A 20,023-nucleotide genomic window follows, 5' to 3' on the forward strand; every position below is an offset into this window, starting at 1 on the left:
TCTACCCAGCCTTAGCCAGTTCAGACTAGATAACTGTTTTGGACCTGAAAAATCACGCTAATTATTAATTGTTTTTCCCTCACAGAAAGTGTAACAATTCTTTTTGTTTTTCTTTTTTACATAAGTCTGCCTCACAGCAGTGCAGCTACTCTGCACCAGTCTGAGGGTCTTCCTCTTGCACATAAGCTGCTCCTCGTAGGTGGTCCATACAGTCCTGACCCTTTTCACTTGCTGACAGCCAGACGTTCTCTGCCTTTAGTGGGTACTGAACAGAAGCAACGTGCCCATCTCTTATTCATGTGTAGGTGACCGCCACACTTAATTAACTTCTCTAGTCCTAACACTCAGGCCCAGTCCCTCTGCTGGCAAAGCTCGCAGGGCTCACCACAAAGGTCCTATGGTCTAGTTATGTTTTTAGTGAGAACCAGGTGTCTTCTTTCTTCCCCATCTTATTATTTATGTCATCTTACGGCACAAGCTTTCCTCAGAATTATTTAATATAAGTATTTTATAGAATTTCGAATGCATCTACCTTAGGTGACATGATACAGCTATTTGATGTTGGGGTGATGCTGTGAATTTGTTATTTGCATGGCTTCAGATGTCATAATTTTTCCCCCCACTTTCTAGGAAGTAACAGCTAGCAGTCGCCACTATGTTGACAGGCTATTTGACCCTGATCCCCAGAAAGTTCTACAAGGTGTCATGTAAGTAGTATGTATTTAAGAGTCTATCAAAAGTCTTATTTGTTTTTGTGTTTGAATCTGCCAAATATTATAATTCTGAAAATGCAGAGTTATAACTTTTTTTTCTTCCATTTTGGAAAGACCCTTAACATTCATGACTTGAATATTGTGAAAGAATTGTCTGCTATGTAGTTGTTAACTGACATGCTTACTTTCATTTTTTGGTAGAATACTTGTTTTACATTTAAACAATGTTTCCTTTGTAGAATGCTTTTGCGACTTTTAATACTGAGCAAAAGCAAGAGCATAAAATTGATAATCTTTGATGATTTCGAAAGGGGTGGGAGAATAGGTTTTTGTTGTTGTTTTGATTTTGGGTAACTCATAGACTGTCTCTTACGGTTTGAATATCCTAGTGATGTTTTAAATATCAGAATTTAGAAAGCAGTCATTAGAAAATTTAAATAAACTCTTGATAACCTAAATGCCCTTCTTTTCTTCAAAATTCCCTTGTGTTTAATAAGGGGAAACATTTTTAGACAACTTATCTGAGGTGATTATACTTTAAAAAATTAAGTGGCACAGGTGTGATAAGATTGCAACTGCTTGAAAGATGGATTCTCCAAGAGCAGATTATCATTCTCTTAACACATTGGTTCTAAGGAATCAGGTCTAGCCTAAGACCCGCTCATAGGGGTGGGAAACACGTAGCACTGACAGGCCTGAACTCTGTCCAGGGTAAGGAGGACACAAAAAGGGTCAGGATGAGATCCATTTGGGATGGCAGTGAAGGCAGATATCAGTTCCTTTCTTATTCTCTTAACCCTGCTAGTGTTATCTGCCAAATAATACCTTCAGTTTAACTCTTGCTCAACCAAGACAAGCCTAGGTCAGATGCTTTGCTTATAGAAATTTCTACTAACTGCAATTCTTATTCAGACCCCAACCTCCTCCCACCCCCCATCCCGCCAAGGCAGTGATTGTAGAAGGGTTGTCTTGGGGATGTGGATTTGTAAAGTGGAGGCAAGATAAAAATAAATAAGCTTGCTTGACTGTTCAGATTGAGCTGGAAGGGAAGTTGTGGAGCTGGATGGAAACTCACCGGGGATACTTGACACCCTGTCTTCACATCTTCTCAGTTTACAGAAACAGGAGATGATATTTCTTGTTCTCTTTATGCTAACTTTGCTTTTGTCCCCTTAACTAGGAGACTTTATAATGATTTAATCAGTCCCCTTTTGACTAGTTTGATTATTACCGGGAGGAAATGTGGTATTAAATCCATCTGTTAAATCAGTTTGGGTTGTACCTACATACACAAATTAGTTGAGGGGATAGGTTTAATTTAATATTCCTGCTTAGACAGGCAGACACTCCACACACAGCTTTGTATATTGATAATCTTAGTAATCACTAGGTGACTTAATCTAATCACCCAGATTAATTTCTGTTCTGGCATACTCTCTTCCTAATCCCTCCCACCCACTGCAGGCACCTAGACAATTAATGGCAACGCTGCGTGTTTAAAATTGGGTTGCCACCTATTTCCAGACGTTTGCTTCAGGAAAGGGTTTTATCTTTAATCACAAAGTCTTAATTGAAAATCTCCAGTCTGTGTTAGAAAGAACCTGGTGATAACTCAGATGCAGATAGCACGGTAAGAACCCTCCCCTCAGAATCTCAGCAAGCTGGAGAATCATTCCCGAGGGTTTTCACAGGCCTTTAATCATGATTAACCCTCTGAAATGCAGCCAGTTTCATTGCATAAACTCTTTACTTTAGTTTTAGTGTTTGTAAAATTGCTTGTGATCCTTCACTACTGATACACACACACACACAGTCACTAAAGTAAGATTCCTCAATAAATAGTTTAGCTGGAAATGTCAGACTCATTAAGTGTTCAGTGAATGATCATAGAAAATAATGTTATTATTTTTTATTATCACTGTGACTATGGTTGTTTAAGAAAAAAGCTAAGTTTATCAATCAAGGATTCTGCATAAAGTACTTGTACCTTGAGTTGTGTCTGATATGAGTAGCTAATTCGAATGTTACTTTTCACTTTTAGAAATTTTTAATTTACCAAAGAACACTGTAGCTCCTTGAAAGTTGATAAAATATCAAATAAAGCATTAAAAAATTGGAAAAGCATATTATAACAGCTAAGGTGTAGTTTGATAGCCTTAGTGCCTCTTAAAAAAAATCAAGTCTTAGACACTTAGCTGTGAGCAAAGACAGATAAGAAAGGTTTCTGTGAAAGAATGGTGGAATGGAAAGAGTATGGGCTTTGGAGTTGGACAATACCGTGTTTCCCCGAAAATAAGACCTAGCCAGATCATCAGCTCTAATGCGTCTTTTGGAGCAAAAATTAATACAATACCTGGTCTTATTTTAATATAATGTAAGACCGAGTCTTTTGTAATATAATATAAGTCCTGGTCTTACATTAATTTTTGCTCCAAAAGATGCATTAGAGCTGATTGTCCAGCTAGGTCTTATTTTCGGGGAAACACAGTAGCAGGTTCAATTTCTGGTTCTGACATTTTTAGTGGAGTCCTTTCCCAGCTGTGTACTTAGGCAAGTTACTTAATGTCCTTGAGCCTCAACTTCACCTGTAAAGTGAGAGTAATACTGGCCATCTTGCCAAGTTATTGGAAGAATTAAGATGTGGATACCCACAAATTGGCACTTTGTGGTTAATCATTGTTGTCTCTAATTTAAAACAACTTCAAAAATAAGATGATTTTCTTCAAAGAAGAGAAAGAAAACTCAAATAAAAAATATCAAACAGATAAAACAATTCAAACTGAAGGAGAAGAGGGAGAGGGGCTAGAATGCTTGATTTAGACAAGAGAATGTGAGTGATAACACATTCCGAGAAACGTGATTGCTGCTTACAATAATAAAATAAATCTGTTTATAGTTTGAAAGGGACACATCACCCGGAATCGTTTCACTTTATGTCAGAATAGAGCTGGCCTTCTAGGGGTATATGTAGTGTGATTTTGGTAAAGCTTCCTTTTCCCCAGAGAGAAATATTTATTCTTTCTGATTCAGTTATTTCCTGACCTGTGGAACGGTCTGAAAATTAATTATACATAGTCAAGAGAATAAGTGAATTATATTTTTAACCTTTATTTTTAAGTAACCTTTTCTAATACTGGAATAATACCATATTAATAGAGGAAAGAGAGAACCAAAATGAAGTTTAGGAAAAGAGAGTTGACCAATTCTTTTTATACATGTTACAGTCGCTATTGAATCAACCAGAGATCATTGCTAGACCAAAATCGGTAGGTAAAATGGAAGTGGCCACAGAGTGTAAACAACCAAAGGTGGCCTACTAATTTTAGGGAAGGAAAAGACAGACTGAAGTAATGTGCTTCGAATCTAAAATATCCAATTGGAAAGATATAAGAGAATTGACAATTAGCTTTAGCTACAAGACAACCAGTTTTATGATTTTTCTAGCTGTATTAGCTTGATTTTTCTCAGTAAAGATTGTGAATACATAAAACATAACAGGAAATGCAAAATTGAAGAAATTAAATGTGAATAATGATTTTCATCATGGTCTGTAATCTACTTAGCTGAGTTACAGCCATAGTCCTACCCATAAATATAGGGACCTTCTTTGTAGATATCATCAAGGATCATTTTACCTAGTTAGTGAGCATGACCTTGTTGAAAAATGCTATTAAGCATAAGAACTGCTTAATTTCAACTGTTAAAAAATGAGGAGTTATCTAGAGATAGCTTTTTTGTTAGCAGTACAATATTTAGCATAAATTTGAATGGTCCTATTGTATCAAAGGTTTAAATACAGAATCAGGTACCAAAAGAGCAAAATTTCAAATGCATAAGTGAATAGAAGATCATTAGATATGGAGTAAGATAAGATCAGACAGAACAGGGAGGTTAGTTGTGTAGGTTATAAACTATAGCCTTTGCAACCTCAACAGAGAGTAGGTATGTCAGATAAACTATACTGCATTACAAATTCTGAGCTTCCTTTAGTGTGGAGATCTGCATATGACTTAAAAGAAAATAATTACAGGTTATTTTTTTTCTTGAACTTTCTGTGGTTTTAGGTCAACCATGTTAAATCTCATAGTTGAAGAAGAAGAACTCTTCAGATGTTTTTGTTGATTGTGAGTCAAAGCTGCCTAAAAACTGTTTTTTTAACGTATCTAAATTAGAGCACCTGATCTGTTTTCTATATTAGTGATTCTCCATGAAAAGATCAGCAGATAACCCTATGTGGCCCTGTGCTGATATTCCCCATGTTGAAAGGCAAAAGATGGTACAAGTAAATATGGCTGGCTTTGTAGTTTCCAAGTTGTATAGAAACAGGAAACTAGACCAGGATCTCTCTGGTGAACTCAGGCAGGCAGTTGTGGATACTATAGAATTGTTGTGTGGTTTTCGCCAAGTATCCGTTTCTAAAAAGTATCTTCTGAAGGATTTTAATAGACTTATTTATTTGATGAAATAAGTTTAATTTGGTAGTGATTATTCGATTTTCCCAGAAATTGTGTACCTCTGGTTTCAGTAGGATACAGACAGGTTCCTTTTCTTACATAAAGATACGAGCTCCCATAATGAAGCATTTGGTTTTTAAGAAATTTTAAATTAAAGGATAGGTTTTAGGGTAATTCAAAAGAAATATCCTAATAAAGAAATAAGAAATATACATATGTGTGTGTAAATGTATATTTATCCTCTAATACTTTTTAATCAGTTAATTTTTAAAAGCGTTGTAGGTAAACATAAAGATGACCTTAATACAAAATGAAATGGGAGTAATTCTGAGTCTTACTAGTTTAAAGCTATGTATCCTGAGATAATTCTGTCAGAGAATTACGGTTTAAAGTCTGGTAAGATTCTTCAGAAATTATTAGATCAAACTGGTACAGTTTTTTCATATAGATAGATAAGTTGTTTGTATATGTGGTATTAACTTTGATATCAAGAGCTGTGTATTTGTATATGTGTATGTATCTTTCTGTATTTCTAAACCACTTAACTGTATGTTACCATATTATTCCACAATGCTCTAACACATTTTCGATGTTCTTTGGAATGATTACATACATAAAAAGTTATTAACATGCCATAAAATATTTGGGCATTTATTATTAATGCAATTATTAAATTGCACTCTTCATTATTGGAGAATATCTGGTGATTTATAATCATATATTGATAAAATAAAGAGTTAAATACAGTAACTTCTCATTTCTGAGCTGGTATTTATACAAATTGGAACTGTATCTGAAACTACATACATTCCAAAAATCTACACCACAGGTAATTTGTTTATAAGCATGAACTAAATTACTGCCAGTTCTTAGTTCTGTTCAATTTCTACATATAGTAGGTGCACAATAAATGAAGTTCACTATAAATTTTTCAAGTGCCTCCTGAATCATAGCCCTATGTTAAAAATGACTTTAGTTTGAATAATAGATTATTATTTAATTCTTTGAAAATTGACAATGGTAACTTTAATTGGAATATGTCTATATATCATTCCCTAACCATGCTGTATAATAGAAAACTTTCTGTACTTCTATGTTTGGATATTACGTTCTCCAAAAAGAACATAATAATTATAATTACAAAGACAGCAGTGAGTGTGTTTGTAATTTTCTAAGACATATGCTATGGTAGACACTGTATATGTTATTTTAATATTTGAGCCCTTTTTCTTTACCATGCTGAAAGTTAACTCTTTCAAAGCAAAGAATAGAAGTAGAAAGGTTAGCTTACACGTAAAATTAGATGCTGTTTGAGTTCATTTATTAGTGGGCAAATTTAAGATTCTAGCTAGATTTTAGCTGAAAATGTTCCCTGATAAATGCATGTTTGTAACATCTTAATATTGGCTCCCTTTTCCCATTCTCAAAGAGTGCGCTATCCCCAAGGTTTACTTTTAGCTTTTCTGTCTGGTTATGCTTATCTCACCTCAAAGCTAATGCAGTGTGTCCAAAATTAAGATAGATCCCTGTCTTGCTAAGGGATTTGTCCTCTAAGCTTCCTGGTGTTCTCTGCACCCAGGGGCCCAGACTTTAAGTAGTTACTCAAGATATGTCACGTATCACATTTCCTGTACCGATCAAATCACCTTGTTAACTGCTTCCTCAAAATGTCCTTTGTATTAACGGTTCCTATAGTTGCCACCCTAATCAGTCTCACAGAATCAGATACCTGGGTAGATTGATTAATTCCTTCAACAAACATTTGTTGAGTGCCTAGCTGGTGCTAGGTAGGCATCACGTTAGTATGGGAGTGTATAAGGATAAATAATGTAGGCACTGCTCTGGAAGATCCAAAAATCTAAAGGAGGAGACAGATAACTCCTCGGTAATTTGGTTAGAGAATGCTATGATAATGATACGCGCAGGGGGTCTTCGGACCACAGAGGAAGGACATTGGCCATTTAGTTGCCTCTCTTGACTTTAGTATTATCTGCATTCCAGTCCATTCCGTATTCAGCTTATCTTCCTTAGTTATTGCTTCCTTCATGTCCGTTTTCTGATCAAAAACACAGTTGCTCCTTAATCCATCTATTTCCCTTTAGTTTGTCTGTTTTCCCCATCACTTCTCTAACTTTATGTTCCATGCCATCTTAAAGGGAACATTCTTTTCAATGCAGACCCCTGGTAATGCCCCAGAAACATTCCATTTTCATTTCCAGTATGGTCTTCTATGGATGGCCTTTCTTTTTGCCCTCTCCATCTACCTATCCAAATCCTGGCCATTTTCTAAGGTTTATCTTAGTTCCCACCATTGCCACAAAACCTGCTAATCTTGTCTTTTATCATCTACTTTTCTCAGCTCTATAAGCTCTCAATTTATAATCCAGCCTTACATTGTTAGTGGTATTTTTGTCTCCCCAAGGAGATTGTAAACTCTTTAGATTAGGCATCCCATTGTATGGTGCTTTTGTGTTCTTCTAGAGTCTAGCACATGCTGAGCTCAAAACTAATTGTCGAATTTCAGTAGTATGTAAGTAGGGCATTTTCCCCCCAACATTAAGAGTTGGTAGACATGAGATTATATTACTTTGATCTAGGAAAAGGATGTCTTTGACTGAAAGTTAGAAATACTTTTATATAAAAATGTAAAATTGAAACAGGAGGAAAAAGGGAGACATTTCGTGAATTCTTTTCTTTTTGATCACAATATTCTGAATGCCTAATATGCCGGAGATAATGAAAAAAATAGCCTAAAAGATGCGGGTTGAGACTGGCTCTGTCGTTGAACGTGGAGCTCTGAAGAAAGCACCAAACCTGTCTTAGCTTCCTCATCTGTAAAAGGGGGTTAATCTTACTCAAGGTTGTGATGAAGATTAAATAAAAGAATGGGTATGGAATGCTTTGTAAACTTCAAAGCAATATATAAATCTTGCATAGTTTTGTTGTGCTCACACCTTGGATGATAGTTGTGAATGTGCATTTTACACAAATAATGGATTTCAATATGGTATGTTATATGATCCATTGATAGTAACTTCTTTGCTATTTCCAGGTCAGACTGGCTTTCTTGCCTCTCCAGAGGAAACAGAATTCTCTCCTAACAAAGTAATGAGTGTATTGTGATGGAGGGCACCCAGGAGGGACACCCAACCCAGACCTGGGAGTTGTCAGGGCATGCTTCTGCAAGGAGGTGACATTGCCATCTAAGTTCAGACCTGAAAGACGAGTGGTTAGCCTGGGAAGGTTATGAGGGAGGGGATAAGGAGTTAGAGAAGAGCTATACTCTGGGAACTGAAAGAAGCTTCATCTGGCTGGCTCTGAAATGGAATCCTACACTGTACTTAGATCTGCTAAAGCTGAGTATGTGTGGTGATTCTCATCTTGGTTTTAACTTTTTCATTCAAATGATCTTATAGTGTCCCTTTATAGTAATAGCAGAACAGAATTTATTTGCTGGGCATAAACATTTGTTCTTATGTAGCATAGATATATTTTACTTATTAGAGTCAGAGCAAGAATTGTTTTCTTTAGACATTGGTCCATTTTATTAATCGTGTTCTCTTTAGTCTGGATTTACTCTATAATTACCAGCTGTCTCGCATCATGTACTTTTTGCAACTATTAGGCGAACTAGACAATTGGTCTTGGAGGGATTTTTATTTGCTTTTGTCTATAAAAAAATTTACTCTGGCATGGTTTCAGATATTTGGAATGTGTTTATATGGTAATGGGGGGGGTATCTAATTTTGCTTAGTTTAGGAAGAATGGGGAGAAATCCCGGAAAATGTTATGGTTGGGAGTTCCAGAATAGAGAAAATATCCAGAATGGCACCTGGCATAAAATACACTCTCAATGGTTAGCTGCTAGACAAATGAATGTGCTACATTACTTAGGTATAACACATTCTGAGAAGAGATGGAGATGTGAGTACATAACAAACTGCAGGGTGAGGTCTGTAAGCTGATGATTGCTAAGTAAGTCTCTAAGAAAAACACAGGCTTCCATAAGGAGGCAGGAGCCTACTCTCTCTCACCAACTGTCCTTTGCTAAATGCGGCTTTGAGATCACATAATTTTATAATCATGTATCAGAATGTGGTAAAAACCTTAGTAAGCCTCAGTTTGGTCCTATAAACAAAAAATACTCTTACTGATCCCCTGTGAACCATATGGAAGATCCAAGGGATAGTTTATAGAGATAGTTTATAGAGAGAGAGAGATCAGGCCCTAAAAAGAAACCTACCCTCAGGCACTGAGCTAATGGAAGACTAGGCAGGTACTGGGCAAGACTTGTGAAAATGCTCTTCAAAAACTGTGGGAAGAATCAGCTTTCAGCAAATTACTACACATACCAGTGTTTTTCTGCAGTAATCAAAGAAGGTAATTGAAGAGAAGGATATAATTATTACCAGGGTTTTTAATGCCAGTGAATTTACTCGGTATTGGAAACACATGCTGACTGTAACATTTAGTTGTTGATGTTTTAAAAGTAACTCCTTCCTCCCCCCCCCCCCCCCCCCCCCCGTTTTCTACTCTTTTTTTCTACAAGATTTTGGTTTGCCAGCTATAGAAGTTTTTCAGGATTGTAACTCTTCAGGGTTGGCAAAAAGTTCCTATATATTGTAGAGCTCTGCCACCTAAAAGGGGAATTCAAAAGGGATGCTGGACGACGATCTGGGAAGCTTACTTTGGGATAGGAATGGGATAGAAAAGAAATGGGTGAGCTAAGAACTTGGAGGCTGTATAGCAATAGCAATGGTCTTTACGCTTTCAGACCTGACTTTCCCTTATAAACATTTGGTAACATGTCCTGTACTATACTGAAATTAAATCCATAACAATATGGCCAAAAATGCCTGCCCTGCCTATAATGTAATGTAAAGGATAGATTTAAAAAGAAGATGTTTCCGTATGTAAATGCTTAGGCATGACTGTGTTAGAGAACTTAATGAAGTAGTATGAATGCAAGAGCTGCAAATATGACTAAGGTAGTGTATGGTATTGATGACTCAAATACCACGAGTGCCACTGTGCTCGTGATCTGATTTTCGAAAATGAAATAACTTTTAGCAAAAGATAATCTCCCTTTTATTTACAGGGCAGATACAAAAATTCTTTCTATTTGTAAAAATTATGACCAGAAATTCCCAGCTACCCCCATACACTTCTGAAAAACCCCTAAGGGGACTGTAATGCCCTCTTCTTCACACTGAGAACCACTGCTATATAGAGTCACATAGTGTTCCAGTGTTCTAGGTTAAGATAGCACTGCTGACCAATTAGGGTAAGTATTTTTTTAATAAACATTTTATTAGTAGTACGAGGTTTATTTGGATCAATTTATTTTTTCTCCATCTGTCTTTTGGGACCAACTACGTGTTTGTGAACCAGTTGGTCATTGATAGAGGTAGTCTTATTGTGGAATAAAGTTTTATTCCTGGTAAAGTAAAGATCTGAGTGCAGCTAGAATAAAAAATACTGGTGAATATGTGAGAAATATAATAATTGTTTTCTTATTTTTAATCTCCTTAAGAGATAATTAGCTGCTTAAGCAAAAATAGTAATAATATATTGTTTCTAATTAATTTAAAAATAAAATGTGTGACAGCAGCACAAAGAATGGATGGGGAAGTGGAAGTATATACTTGCAAGGCCCTTACAGTACACAAGAAATGGGGTAATATCCCTTGAAGATTGACTGATGCGTGAAAAGATACACATGTAGATTGTAAAGCAACCACTAAAAAACAATAGAACAAAACCCAAAGAGGTACTGTTAATAAAACAATAAAGGAGATAAAATGGAATCATAAAAAATATTCAGTCCAAAAGAAGTCTGAAAAAGAGTAAACAAAATCATTCTCCCTGAAACAAGGTCAGATGCTTTCTGTGGGTTGGTTGCTTTTATTCTCCACTCCCAGAGCCGAGTGAGAAGGTGGTCTGTATTTCTGTATATTCAAAGGTTTGGTGGCCTTTATTGAAGAACTCAGTTTTATTTTTGTATTGGAAGTCCTTTGCCAATAGTCAGGCTATTCCCTCTTGCCCCGTTCCAGTGCTCTCCTGCTTTATAGCCCCCCGGGTTCACTCAGCACCTGTTTCTGTCTCTTCTCTATGGCCCTCCAGTGGAAAAGTGTCAGTGCTTTGAGTTTGTCACTAACTTCTATACTTGCCAGTCTAAGATGTTGCATAATAAAGATAAAGTGGAAAGAACTGATCTTTGATTTTTCTGGGATGTCTCAACATATCTTACCTTTTTCTCTTCCCCTGAATTCAGAGACATGAAAAATGCTGTAATTGGAAACAACAAGCAGAAAGCCAACCTCATTGTCTTAGGAGCTGTTCCAAGGTACGTTTGCTGTCATCCCCTTTTCAGCTATTCATACTAAGTTTCTAATGTGTTTCTCATTCTCAGCCATGAGATCCATCTTTTTTCTGTATTGCCTATCCTATTTTTGAAAAGCCTCTTAATTTTTTTAAATGCCATGAATTTATGAAGCATTTGTTTAAAAAAAAAAAAAACACCCACAAATTAAAGCATCAGAGAATGGAATAGGAAGCAAATGTATGAGTACTTTTTGAATTCAGGAAGAACATTGGCCTTACCTGCAATAAAAGGATGTGTCAGTTAGGTAGGCAATATACAGCAGCCCAATTCTTTCTCCCCTGTCTTGTTAGAACTGTGGCAGTTTTTGTGTGATTGTGTAGTCATTTCTTAGGATTCTCAAAACCCTTTTTGAATTAAAAAAAAAGACCTGCTTGGTTTTTAATTCTGCTTTTTTGTTTTTCTTGCTAATTTTTAGAATTTGCTGTTTTTTAAGTTAACATAGAAAGTTTGATTTCTTCTAATCTAATAAGCTCCATTTTGGCAGTGACAGTTGTATAACTTCCTGTTTGCTTTGCTACTCAGAACTAAGGTTTATATGCAGTTGCTTTTCACTTAGAATCTTAAAATATTTTGGTTTTTTTCTCTTTTCTTTCCTTTCTATCTTTTGATACGGGATTAATGGTTGTATTGTTTTTATTATAACTAACTTCAAGTATGAGTATATACTTTGATAACCATAAAGCACACAGTAACCTTTCTTAGGGGATTAGTGTTCAGTACATATAAATATTCTTTAGGGAACATGAGGCTCTACCTTAGAACATAAGGGAGATGGTCATAAGTGGTGGATGATTAGAATTTGGGGAGTAGTTGTTTGGCAGGCTGGGCTGGAGTGGAAATGGGAGGATCCCCTAATCCCTCAAATAGGAGCATTGGAGAAAGAAGAGAGCTTCCCTTGCTTGAATTACTGCACAAGCACTGAATATTCCTTCTAGGCTAGACTTCTGTAATCTCTCAACTAAGGATAGTCAAGGTCCATTTTGAGTCTGAATTTAAGATCTGGCAGCACTTGGCATTGAGAGTCTTCATATACTGAAGTGGCAGATAACGTGTACTGTGGTGCTGCTGTTTCTACAAAGAGCCCTTCTGGACAACTTTCAGATTTATAGTTCTGATAAACTCTGAGATTATATGATAGCTATTTTGATCATAATGAAGAAAATCTCTTCTAGACTTTTTTCTAGATATTCCTCTATTAAATTAGCAGCTGACGGAGACAAATGACCGTTTCCTAGCCTTCTGTAAGCTCACCAACTGATTTGTAGTATGTGTAGTGTATTTGTAGCCTTTTTCTGTCACATCACTTTCAGCTAATTTTAAGTTTTTTAGTCCCTTCTGTTTATCAAGTTCTTCTTTTTAGATTGTTGTACTTGCTTCAGCAAGAAACCTCAAGCACAGAGCTGAAAACTGAATGTGCAGTGGTATTGGGAAGTCTTGCTATGGGTACTGAAAACAATGTCAAGTCTCTACTAGATTGCCATATTATCCCTGCCTTACTGCAAGGTATGTAGGGAAGTCATTTTTGTACAAGTAAAAACTAGAATTGGTTTGCAGTGTTTTAAAATACAGGTTGAAAGAAGGATGAGTCTCAAATCTATTTTCTAATAATAGGACTACTGTCCCCAGACCTGAAGTTCATTGAAGCTTGCCTGCGATGCCTGCGCACCGTCTTCACCAGTCCCGTCACTCCAGAGGAGTTACTGTATACAGTGAGTTTTAGGTGTTTTTGAATCATCAGTTGCATTTCACTAGCAGCATACTTCTAACTTACTGAGCATCTCAAAACTCATCATACCTGTTGTGTTACAGAAAAGTCTCAAGAAGTACTTGAGTTCTTGCTAATTTGCAAGTGTCAAATGTTCTAGGCTTTGTAAAGAAGTATAAGATAGTCTCAGACCTTGAGGGATTTATAAGTTGTTTTTTTTTTTTTTTTTTTTTTTTTGGGAAAATGACCCATTTGATCTTTTAATATAAGGCAGTATATTTAATGCTAAATGAATGATAAGGAGTTCTAGTCACTCTAGGGTAAATCCAGCAGAGAAGGTTTATAGAGAAGACAGAATTTGACCTGGGTCTTGAATAATGGATAAGATTTAGAGAATAAAGAGGCCAGTCTGGGGAAGAGAATATGCAGAACAGTGGGCAGAATAGTCTAATGCAAGAAGGACATCAGCGTTAGCTCCAGCTGGAGAGAGGAAGCAGTATCAGCTTGCAAGAGGCTTACTTGCCAGGCAAGAATCAGAGAATACGTGCAAAAGAATCCAAATATCTTTTGAGTCATTCAGTAGTTTTAAAAAACCTCAGGGATTATTAGAGGGTATTTTTATATGTTGATTACATGGGGCTTTCTTAATGAAAATTATCCAGGTCAGTGTTTTTCAAATACACTTATTCATAATCCACAGTAAGAAATATATTTTCCATTGCCACCCATGCATATGTGTGAATTTGTGTGTGTGTGAGAGAGCGGGGTGGAGAGAGAAAGAGAGAATATCCTGAGGCAATCTTTACAAAATAATTCCAGTATTCCTCTGGTTTCTATTCTATGCTTTATCATTTTAAAAAAAAATGCTGGTTGTGATTCTCTGAGCTAACACAAAGAACCAGAATGTCAAATGGGACACATACGAGTCAGAGATCTTGTCCAGAATCACCCTTTACAAATATTTCAAGAATATAAGCAATCAAGAGGCATAGGCAAAGCAAGCATGAAGAGGGGACGTGTCCTATGGCTCCATAATCCATCCTTCACACATGAGGCACGTTCTCCTCTGGCCTGTAATGATACATGAGGTCTGTAAGGGAGGTTTGTGGGTCACCTCGCACAACAGGGAGGCTGTAAACTATGACATACCTCAATTTTATACCTCAGGGGGCCGTGCCTCATCAATCTGGAAATTGTTTACTATAGTTCTCAAACTTGAGCATAATAAATGCCTATCTGTTCTCCTTAGGTCGTATTATTTTGTTTAAGAGATTAAACCACCCACTATCTTCTTTACTCTAGAAGTTCCTCTGCAATCCCCAGTCCAGGAATAGAGGGAGAAATTGACTCTGGCCAACTGTTTTAACTCCTTCCTCCTCACTCCCTAAATTAGTTTCATGATTCACTAATGAATCATGGTGCATAATTGGGAAAACTCTGGTGTATATCAACTTAACTTTTTTACATGAGAAAAATTAAGAACCAGGGACATTGAGTGACTTTCACAGTAAGAACATGTAAATTTTGAAATATCTCAACTTTATGCTTCAGAGACAATGGAGAATTCATAAAAAGTATTGGATAGGATAATGACAGAGAGTAGTGTTTCAGTGTAATTAACTGAGGTCTGTGAGTTGGATTGTGCAGAGGCCAGCTGCCATGGCAACTCAGGCACTAAACTCAAGACAGTGGTCAAATTGGAAGAGGGTAAGATGTCTAGTTTGAAATCCTATTTATCTGATGGGTGACTTTGGACAAATTATGTAACTCTTCTTTGCCTGTTTACTGAATTATAAACTACAGATGTAACACAGTTGGAAGAAAGGGGGGTAGGTGTTAAGAAATGGGATGGGGCTGTTGAGACAGAAAGACTGAGGAAGAGAGAGCACTGGGGGAAAGGAAGGAGGTGGAAGTGGGGTTAGGAGCCTAATAGAGTCCTTTTTTATCTTCCTCTCGATTGCCTGTTGTATCTTAGTGGCTTCCTCCTTCCCTGTCTTCTTCCCATGCGACCACTGTCTCCTGGCTCCCCAGTGAAATAAACACATACTTGACATATCATCTTCTCTCTTCCCTTTCTTTCTATGCGTTTAGTACCTGACTTTTTTTTTTGAGGTTTTCTAATTTTTCCATTTTGTTTTTAAACTGTTTTTGACAACTCAGAGAGTTATACTAATAAGCAAAAGGAGAGGCTTCTACTTGTAGGGAATCAACAGCCTTCTGTTGTTTTTTTAACTTAGTGTTTACATATCTTGGGTATTTTTTTCATTCTAAGGGAAACCCCAAATCTTGTTCATCCCACCGGTGGTATTCTTTTAAGTTTTCTTCCTTGCCCTTTGTTGTCTTTTGTCGCAGTGTGGTCTATGTGGCCTCATCTGGGAACTAGTTAGAATGCAGAATCTTAGGACATACTCCAAACCTATAGAGCCAGAATCTGCACGTAAAGAATATTCCCTAGGAATTTGCATGCACATTCATACTTGAGAGGCATATCTGTAGGACTCATGACAGCATTGGCTAGATGCTTGAGCTAAATCTCCTTTCCTTCTGCAGTTCAGTTCAAATCCCCTTTCGACTTCTAATTCCTTTTGCACTCCGATAAAAAGGAGAGTCTTGGAAAGCCCTGCAGCAGGTTGGGTGGATGCTTCTCTCTTCTGTACCGTCACATGTGTTGCTAAGTGTCAACAATAGTAGAGAGTATGCTGTAAGTGAAGAGTTGTTATTGTGAAGATGGAAATTAGCTAACTACAGTCATTATGAGAGATTGTTACTAGTTACTTATACTTACCTTAACATCTCAGAGATCAAAATTGCCAGGTTTTATTTTTATACAATAATTCCTCCTTATAAGCTATTTATTAATATCTTACTAATTGTCTCACTTTGGGTTTCAGAACAGATTTCTGTCAAGTCTTACTGAAATGATTTTGTTTTATCGTGGGAATGTAGGCTGTTTATGGGAAAGAAATTGAGTTTTCTGTTCTTGTATTTTATTGTCGAGCATGAATGTTAAAGCCCCTCTCCTTGTCCTTTGCACAGACAGTTTTGATGGCCATGTTGCTTTTGTTTTGCTGTGTTCCTTAAGCAGACTTGAGTTACTGTCGTTAAGATAAAAGGCTTGCCAAAGTACCTGCTCATGGAAATAGTGTGTTAGCTGTGTTCACAGTGTCTAAGTTCCTGGTTGCTGTGTTCTCCTTCCCTTCACCTCCAGGATGCCACGGTGATACCGCACCTCATGGCGCTGCTTAGCAGGTCCCGCTACACCCAGGAGTACATCTGTCAGATCTTCTCCCACTGCTGTAAAGTAAGAACCAGAATAAGTATTCTCTGTACTGTACAATGTTATGTGCCCGCAGGAGATGTGCCTCCTTTGTGTGTCCTCCCAGAGATAATCTACACATGTAAGCAGACCTATGTATGTATCTCCCTCCCCTTTTTGTGGCACAAATGACTGTATACCATACATACACCTTCTGCACCTTACATTTTTCACTTAACATATTTTGAAGGCTATTCCACATCAGTACATAAGGAGCTCCCTCGTTCTTTTTTTAAACAGCCATATAGTATTTTACTGTATAGATGTACAGTAATTTATTTAACCAGTTCTCTGTTGTTGGACATTTAACTGGTTTCCATTCTTATGTTATTACAAAACAATGTGCAATAAATACCTTATATGTAAGATATGGTATAAGAAACGGAATTGCTGACTCAAAGAAGGTATACATTTGTAATTTTACCATATACTGTCTTGTATAGAAGTTGTACCATTTTGTATCCCTAAAAGCAGGGTGTTATCATGACTGTTGCCCTACATCCTCAGTTTCCACATTTTTGGGAGTTGTTTTAAGTGATGTCATACAAGGAGAAATGAGAGATTCTTCTCTGCTCTTTGTTCAGAGAGCAATTTGTGTTATTAAAACCTGAACATAACTGAAAAGTGGTGTGAAGTTCTTGATTTGCTTCATAGTTTACACATTGAGTGTACTCTTTTGATAACTATGGGCGATTATTTATTTGAGACCTTTCATAATTTTTTTCAGGACAGCATTACTCAGCTAACTATCATTTATAATACAAATGCAAAGTGAAGAGTTTGAGGAACAATAGGGAAGAAGGGAAAGAGAAGTGAGTACCTACATACTAAAGTAGGAAGATCGCAGACCTTTGCCATTTTAGATCTGTTTCCCAAATAAATGAAAATTAAATAATTTGATTCCCAAAAAATTACCTATTGCTTATAATTTAAATGTTTAAACCCCTTCCCAAATCCTAGCTGATTATCACAGCCTACTGAATTCTATTTAAGGCATTCAGAATTTGAGATTTTTGTCAAAAATGTTTGAAGTTTTTCTTCTCAGATTGCTTTGACAGTGGATAAACTAACTCACAAGACCAGGGATGTCAGACAATCCTTAATCTTTTGAGGAGGACAAAGAAAAGCTTTGAAAAAACAACAGTTTTGTTGCGTTTCATTTGGTAAAAATGAGCTGAACCAACAAGGTCTAGAATCTTCCAACAACGAAATGATGTCTTCTAGCCAGCTCTGGCAGGTAGCATAGGGTTCTCCAGAACTCTGTCCATCATTGAAGATCTTTGAGCATCTATACCTGAGTGCTCGAGAACACCACAGCATCGACTAGTTACAACCACTGTAATCCCCAAAGGACACTGAAAATTGGATCTGGATGTATGTAACTCCTACATGTCAAATTATGTTCAATTATGAGACGTTGGAATAATCCCATTCCTAAAATCGCTTTTAGAAGTATTCGTTAGAAACTTCTCAACACTTTCAGGCTTGCTCATCTGGAACTTCTCAGTTCTGTTTTAGCTAAAATCATAGATGAAGGAATACCATTAAATCACTAGTTCTTTTGCTGGAGAGAAGCTTAGGCTGAGCAAGAATTTGCAGGCACCCTCATGCCACTACCAGAACTGAAGATGTTATCAGAGGAAATCATCTTAATTCAGCTTTCTTTTAGCCTGATAATTAGCATTTGCTACTGCACTGAAATGACCAAATTAAGTTTTCTGAGATATAACTAGACCTCAGGAAACATGATTGCATTATAAACCCAATGACAATAGAAATAACCTTTTGGAGTTTAAGATCATGAGGGCTTATGTGTCTCCCGCCCTGTGGGTGCTGCCTCAGTAACCCCAGGTTCATGCAAGTTGATTTGAAGAGACTGAAGAGAGACTTGATAACAATCAAATGATAGCTCATCCTTCTCTAGTTGGTTCAGCCACTAATTCCTTAAAATTGTTTTTACACAATCCTATGTATGACCGCAGAGAGTAGGAAGAGCTTCTTTTGTAACAAATATTTGCTGCAATCTTTGGGGCAAAGAATGTGAGGGATTAAAAAATACATTATCTTGTAAGCAGTGGTGAACAGTTATGTTCAGAGAATTGCATTGTGCTTGATCTTTTCACCATTATTCGTAAGCAATTCCATCTGAAGATATTCCACAAGTGATTTAGCTCTTAGGAAATAAAAGATGTATGCATATGGATATTCATTGACGTGATGTACGAGTATGTATAATAGTAAAAGACTGAAAACAATCTAAATGTCTAACTATAGGGTACTAGTTAAAGTATGGCACATTCATACAATGAATAAGGCCCAAAAAGAAATGAGAAAGCTCTTTATGTACTGATATAAATGATCTCTGAGATATATGATAAAGGAAATAAAAGGTTTAGGGCAATATATATGTATTTATAGTACACATAATACTTTATACACACACACACACACACACACACACACACATCTCTATATGGTATTCAACCATTTGTGTTAAAATGGGGGAAAGAATATACTTATGTGTTTTTTTGCATATGTATAAATGCCATGAGGAACATAAAATAATCTATTAGTTTTAGGTTGCCTCAAAGCAGGGGAGCGATTAGCTGAAGAAGAGGGGGAAGAACAGTGAGGTACAAGGGGTGGAGGCAGCACCGTGCTACTTAGCTCTCCTGCTAAGCACTGCCGGAATTTAATTTGGGGTGCTAAAGTTTATAAGGAAGGCCAAACCATCTTAGTATGCTGACACATTAGCCGAGGCTCTCTCAGGCTTATCTTCACAATTTATTTTAGTTACCTACTTGTTACCAGGTAGGAAAAAAATAGTCTGATTCTTAGGAGACCCTTCTTTCTTTGGCTCCCCCGTTACAGTCTCCATCTACCACGTTTTTATAATGAATCAGCCAGAGACGCCTCTATTTTAAATGAGATAATTCAAGTAAAGCTTTTAGAGCAGTGCCCAGCACATAGCAAGTACCCAGTAAATAGTACCTATAATTATAATTGCAGATTCAGGGGTGAGGATGAGGTAGGAGAGAGCATTCTTCCAGCCTGTGCCCTGAGAATGTCAGCATTTTAAGTCATTATAAAAGCAAGCTTGCACTACTCTAGATGGATATGTAGTGATAAATGTATCAAGCAGTTGTACTCGGGGAATTTTATCTTTATACCCTAAGGATCTGCACTGAGATGCAGCTTTAATAAAGTTCAACAAAACATTGTTTATAATAGTGAGACATTAGAACTTGCCTGAAATATGTAATGGGGCTTTGCCGGAGTAAACTGGAATTTTACATAGTGACTAAAAATAAGAAATCAGAAGTTAGAAAATGTATAGAAATGAAGAGAAATTGCTGGAGTTTTTTTTAAGGATGTAAATTGTTTAATTTTATGTAAAATGTTTAGGGGGCTTTTACCTATAAAATAGAATATGGCTATTTTATTATTCAG

General features: G+C 36.7%; 1 protein-coding gene across 3 annotated transcripts in view; it reads left to right on the plus strand.

Annotated features, from left to right (window-relative positions):
- Window positions 1-20,023, plus strand: part of ARMC8 (armadillo repeat containing 8) — a 91,036-nt gene that overhangs the window by 18,444 nt on the left and 52,569 nt on the right. The window contains exons 2-6 of one of the 3 annotated variants that reach the window (XM_033131894.1): window positions 631-707; window positions 11,442-11,513; window positions 12,913-13,055; window positions 13,164-13,261; window positions 16,466-16,558. In XM_033131894.1, coding sequence (XP_032987785.1) covers window positions 631-707; window positions 11,442-11,513; window positions 12,913-13,055; window positions 13,164-13,261; window positions 16,466-16,558 — 483 coding nt within the window. Of the gene's footprint in view, window positions 1-630; window positions 708-11,441; window positions 11,514-12,899; window positions 13,056-13,163; window positions 13,262-16,465; window positions 16,559-20,023 lie in introns of those variants that run through there. The other 2 variants (XM_033131895.1, XM_033131896.1) reach the window with 2 other exon arrangements.

The sequence above is a fragment of the Rhinolophus ferrumequinum genome, chromosome 17, assembly GCF_004115265.2.
Source record: "Rhinolophus ferrumequinum isolate MPI-CBG mRhiFer1 chromosome 17, mRhiFer1_v1.p, whole genome shotgun sequence".
Lineage (NCBI taxonomy): Eukaryota > Metazoa > Chordata > Mammalia > Chiroptera > Rhinolophidae > Rhinolophus > Rhinolophus ferrumequinum.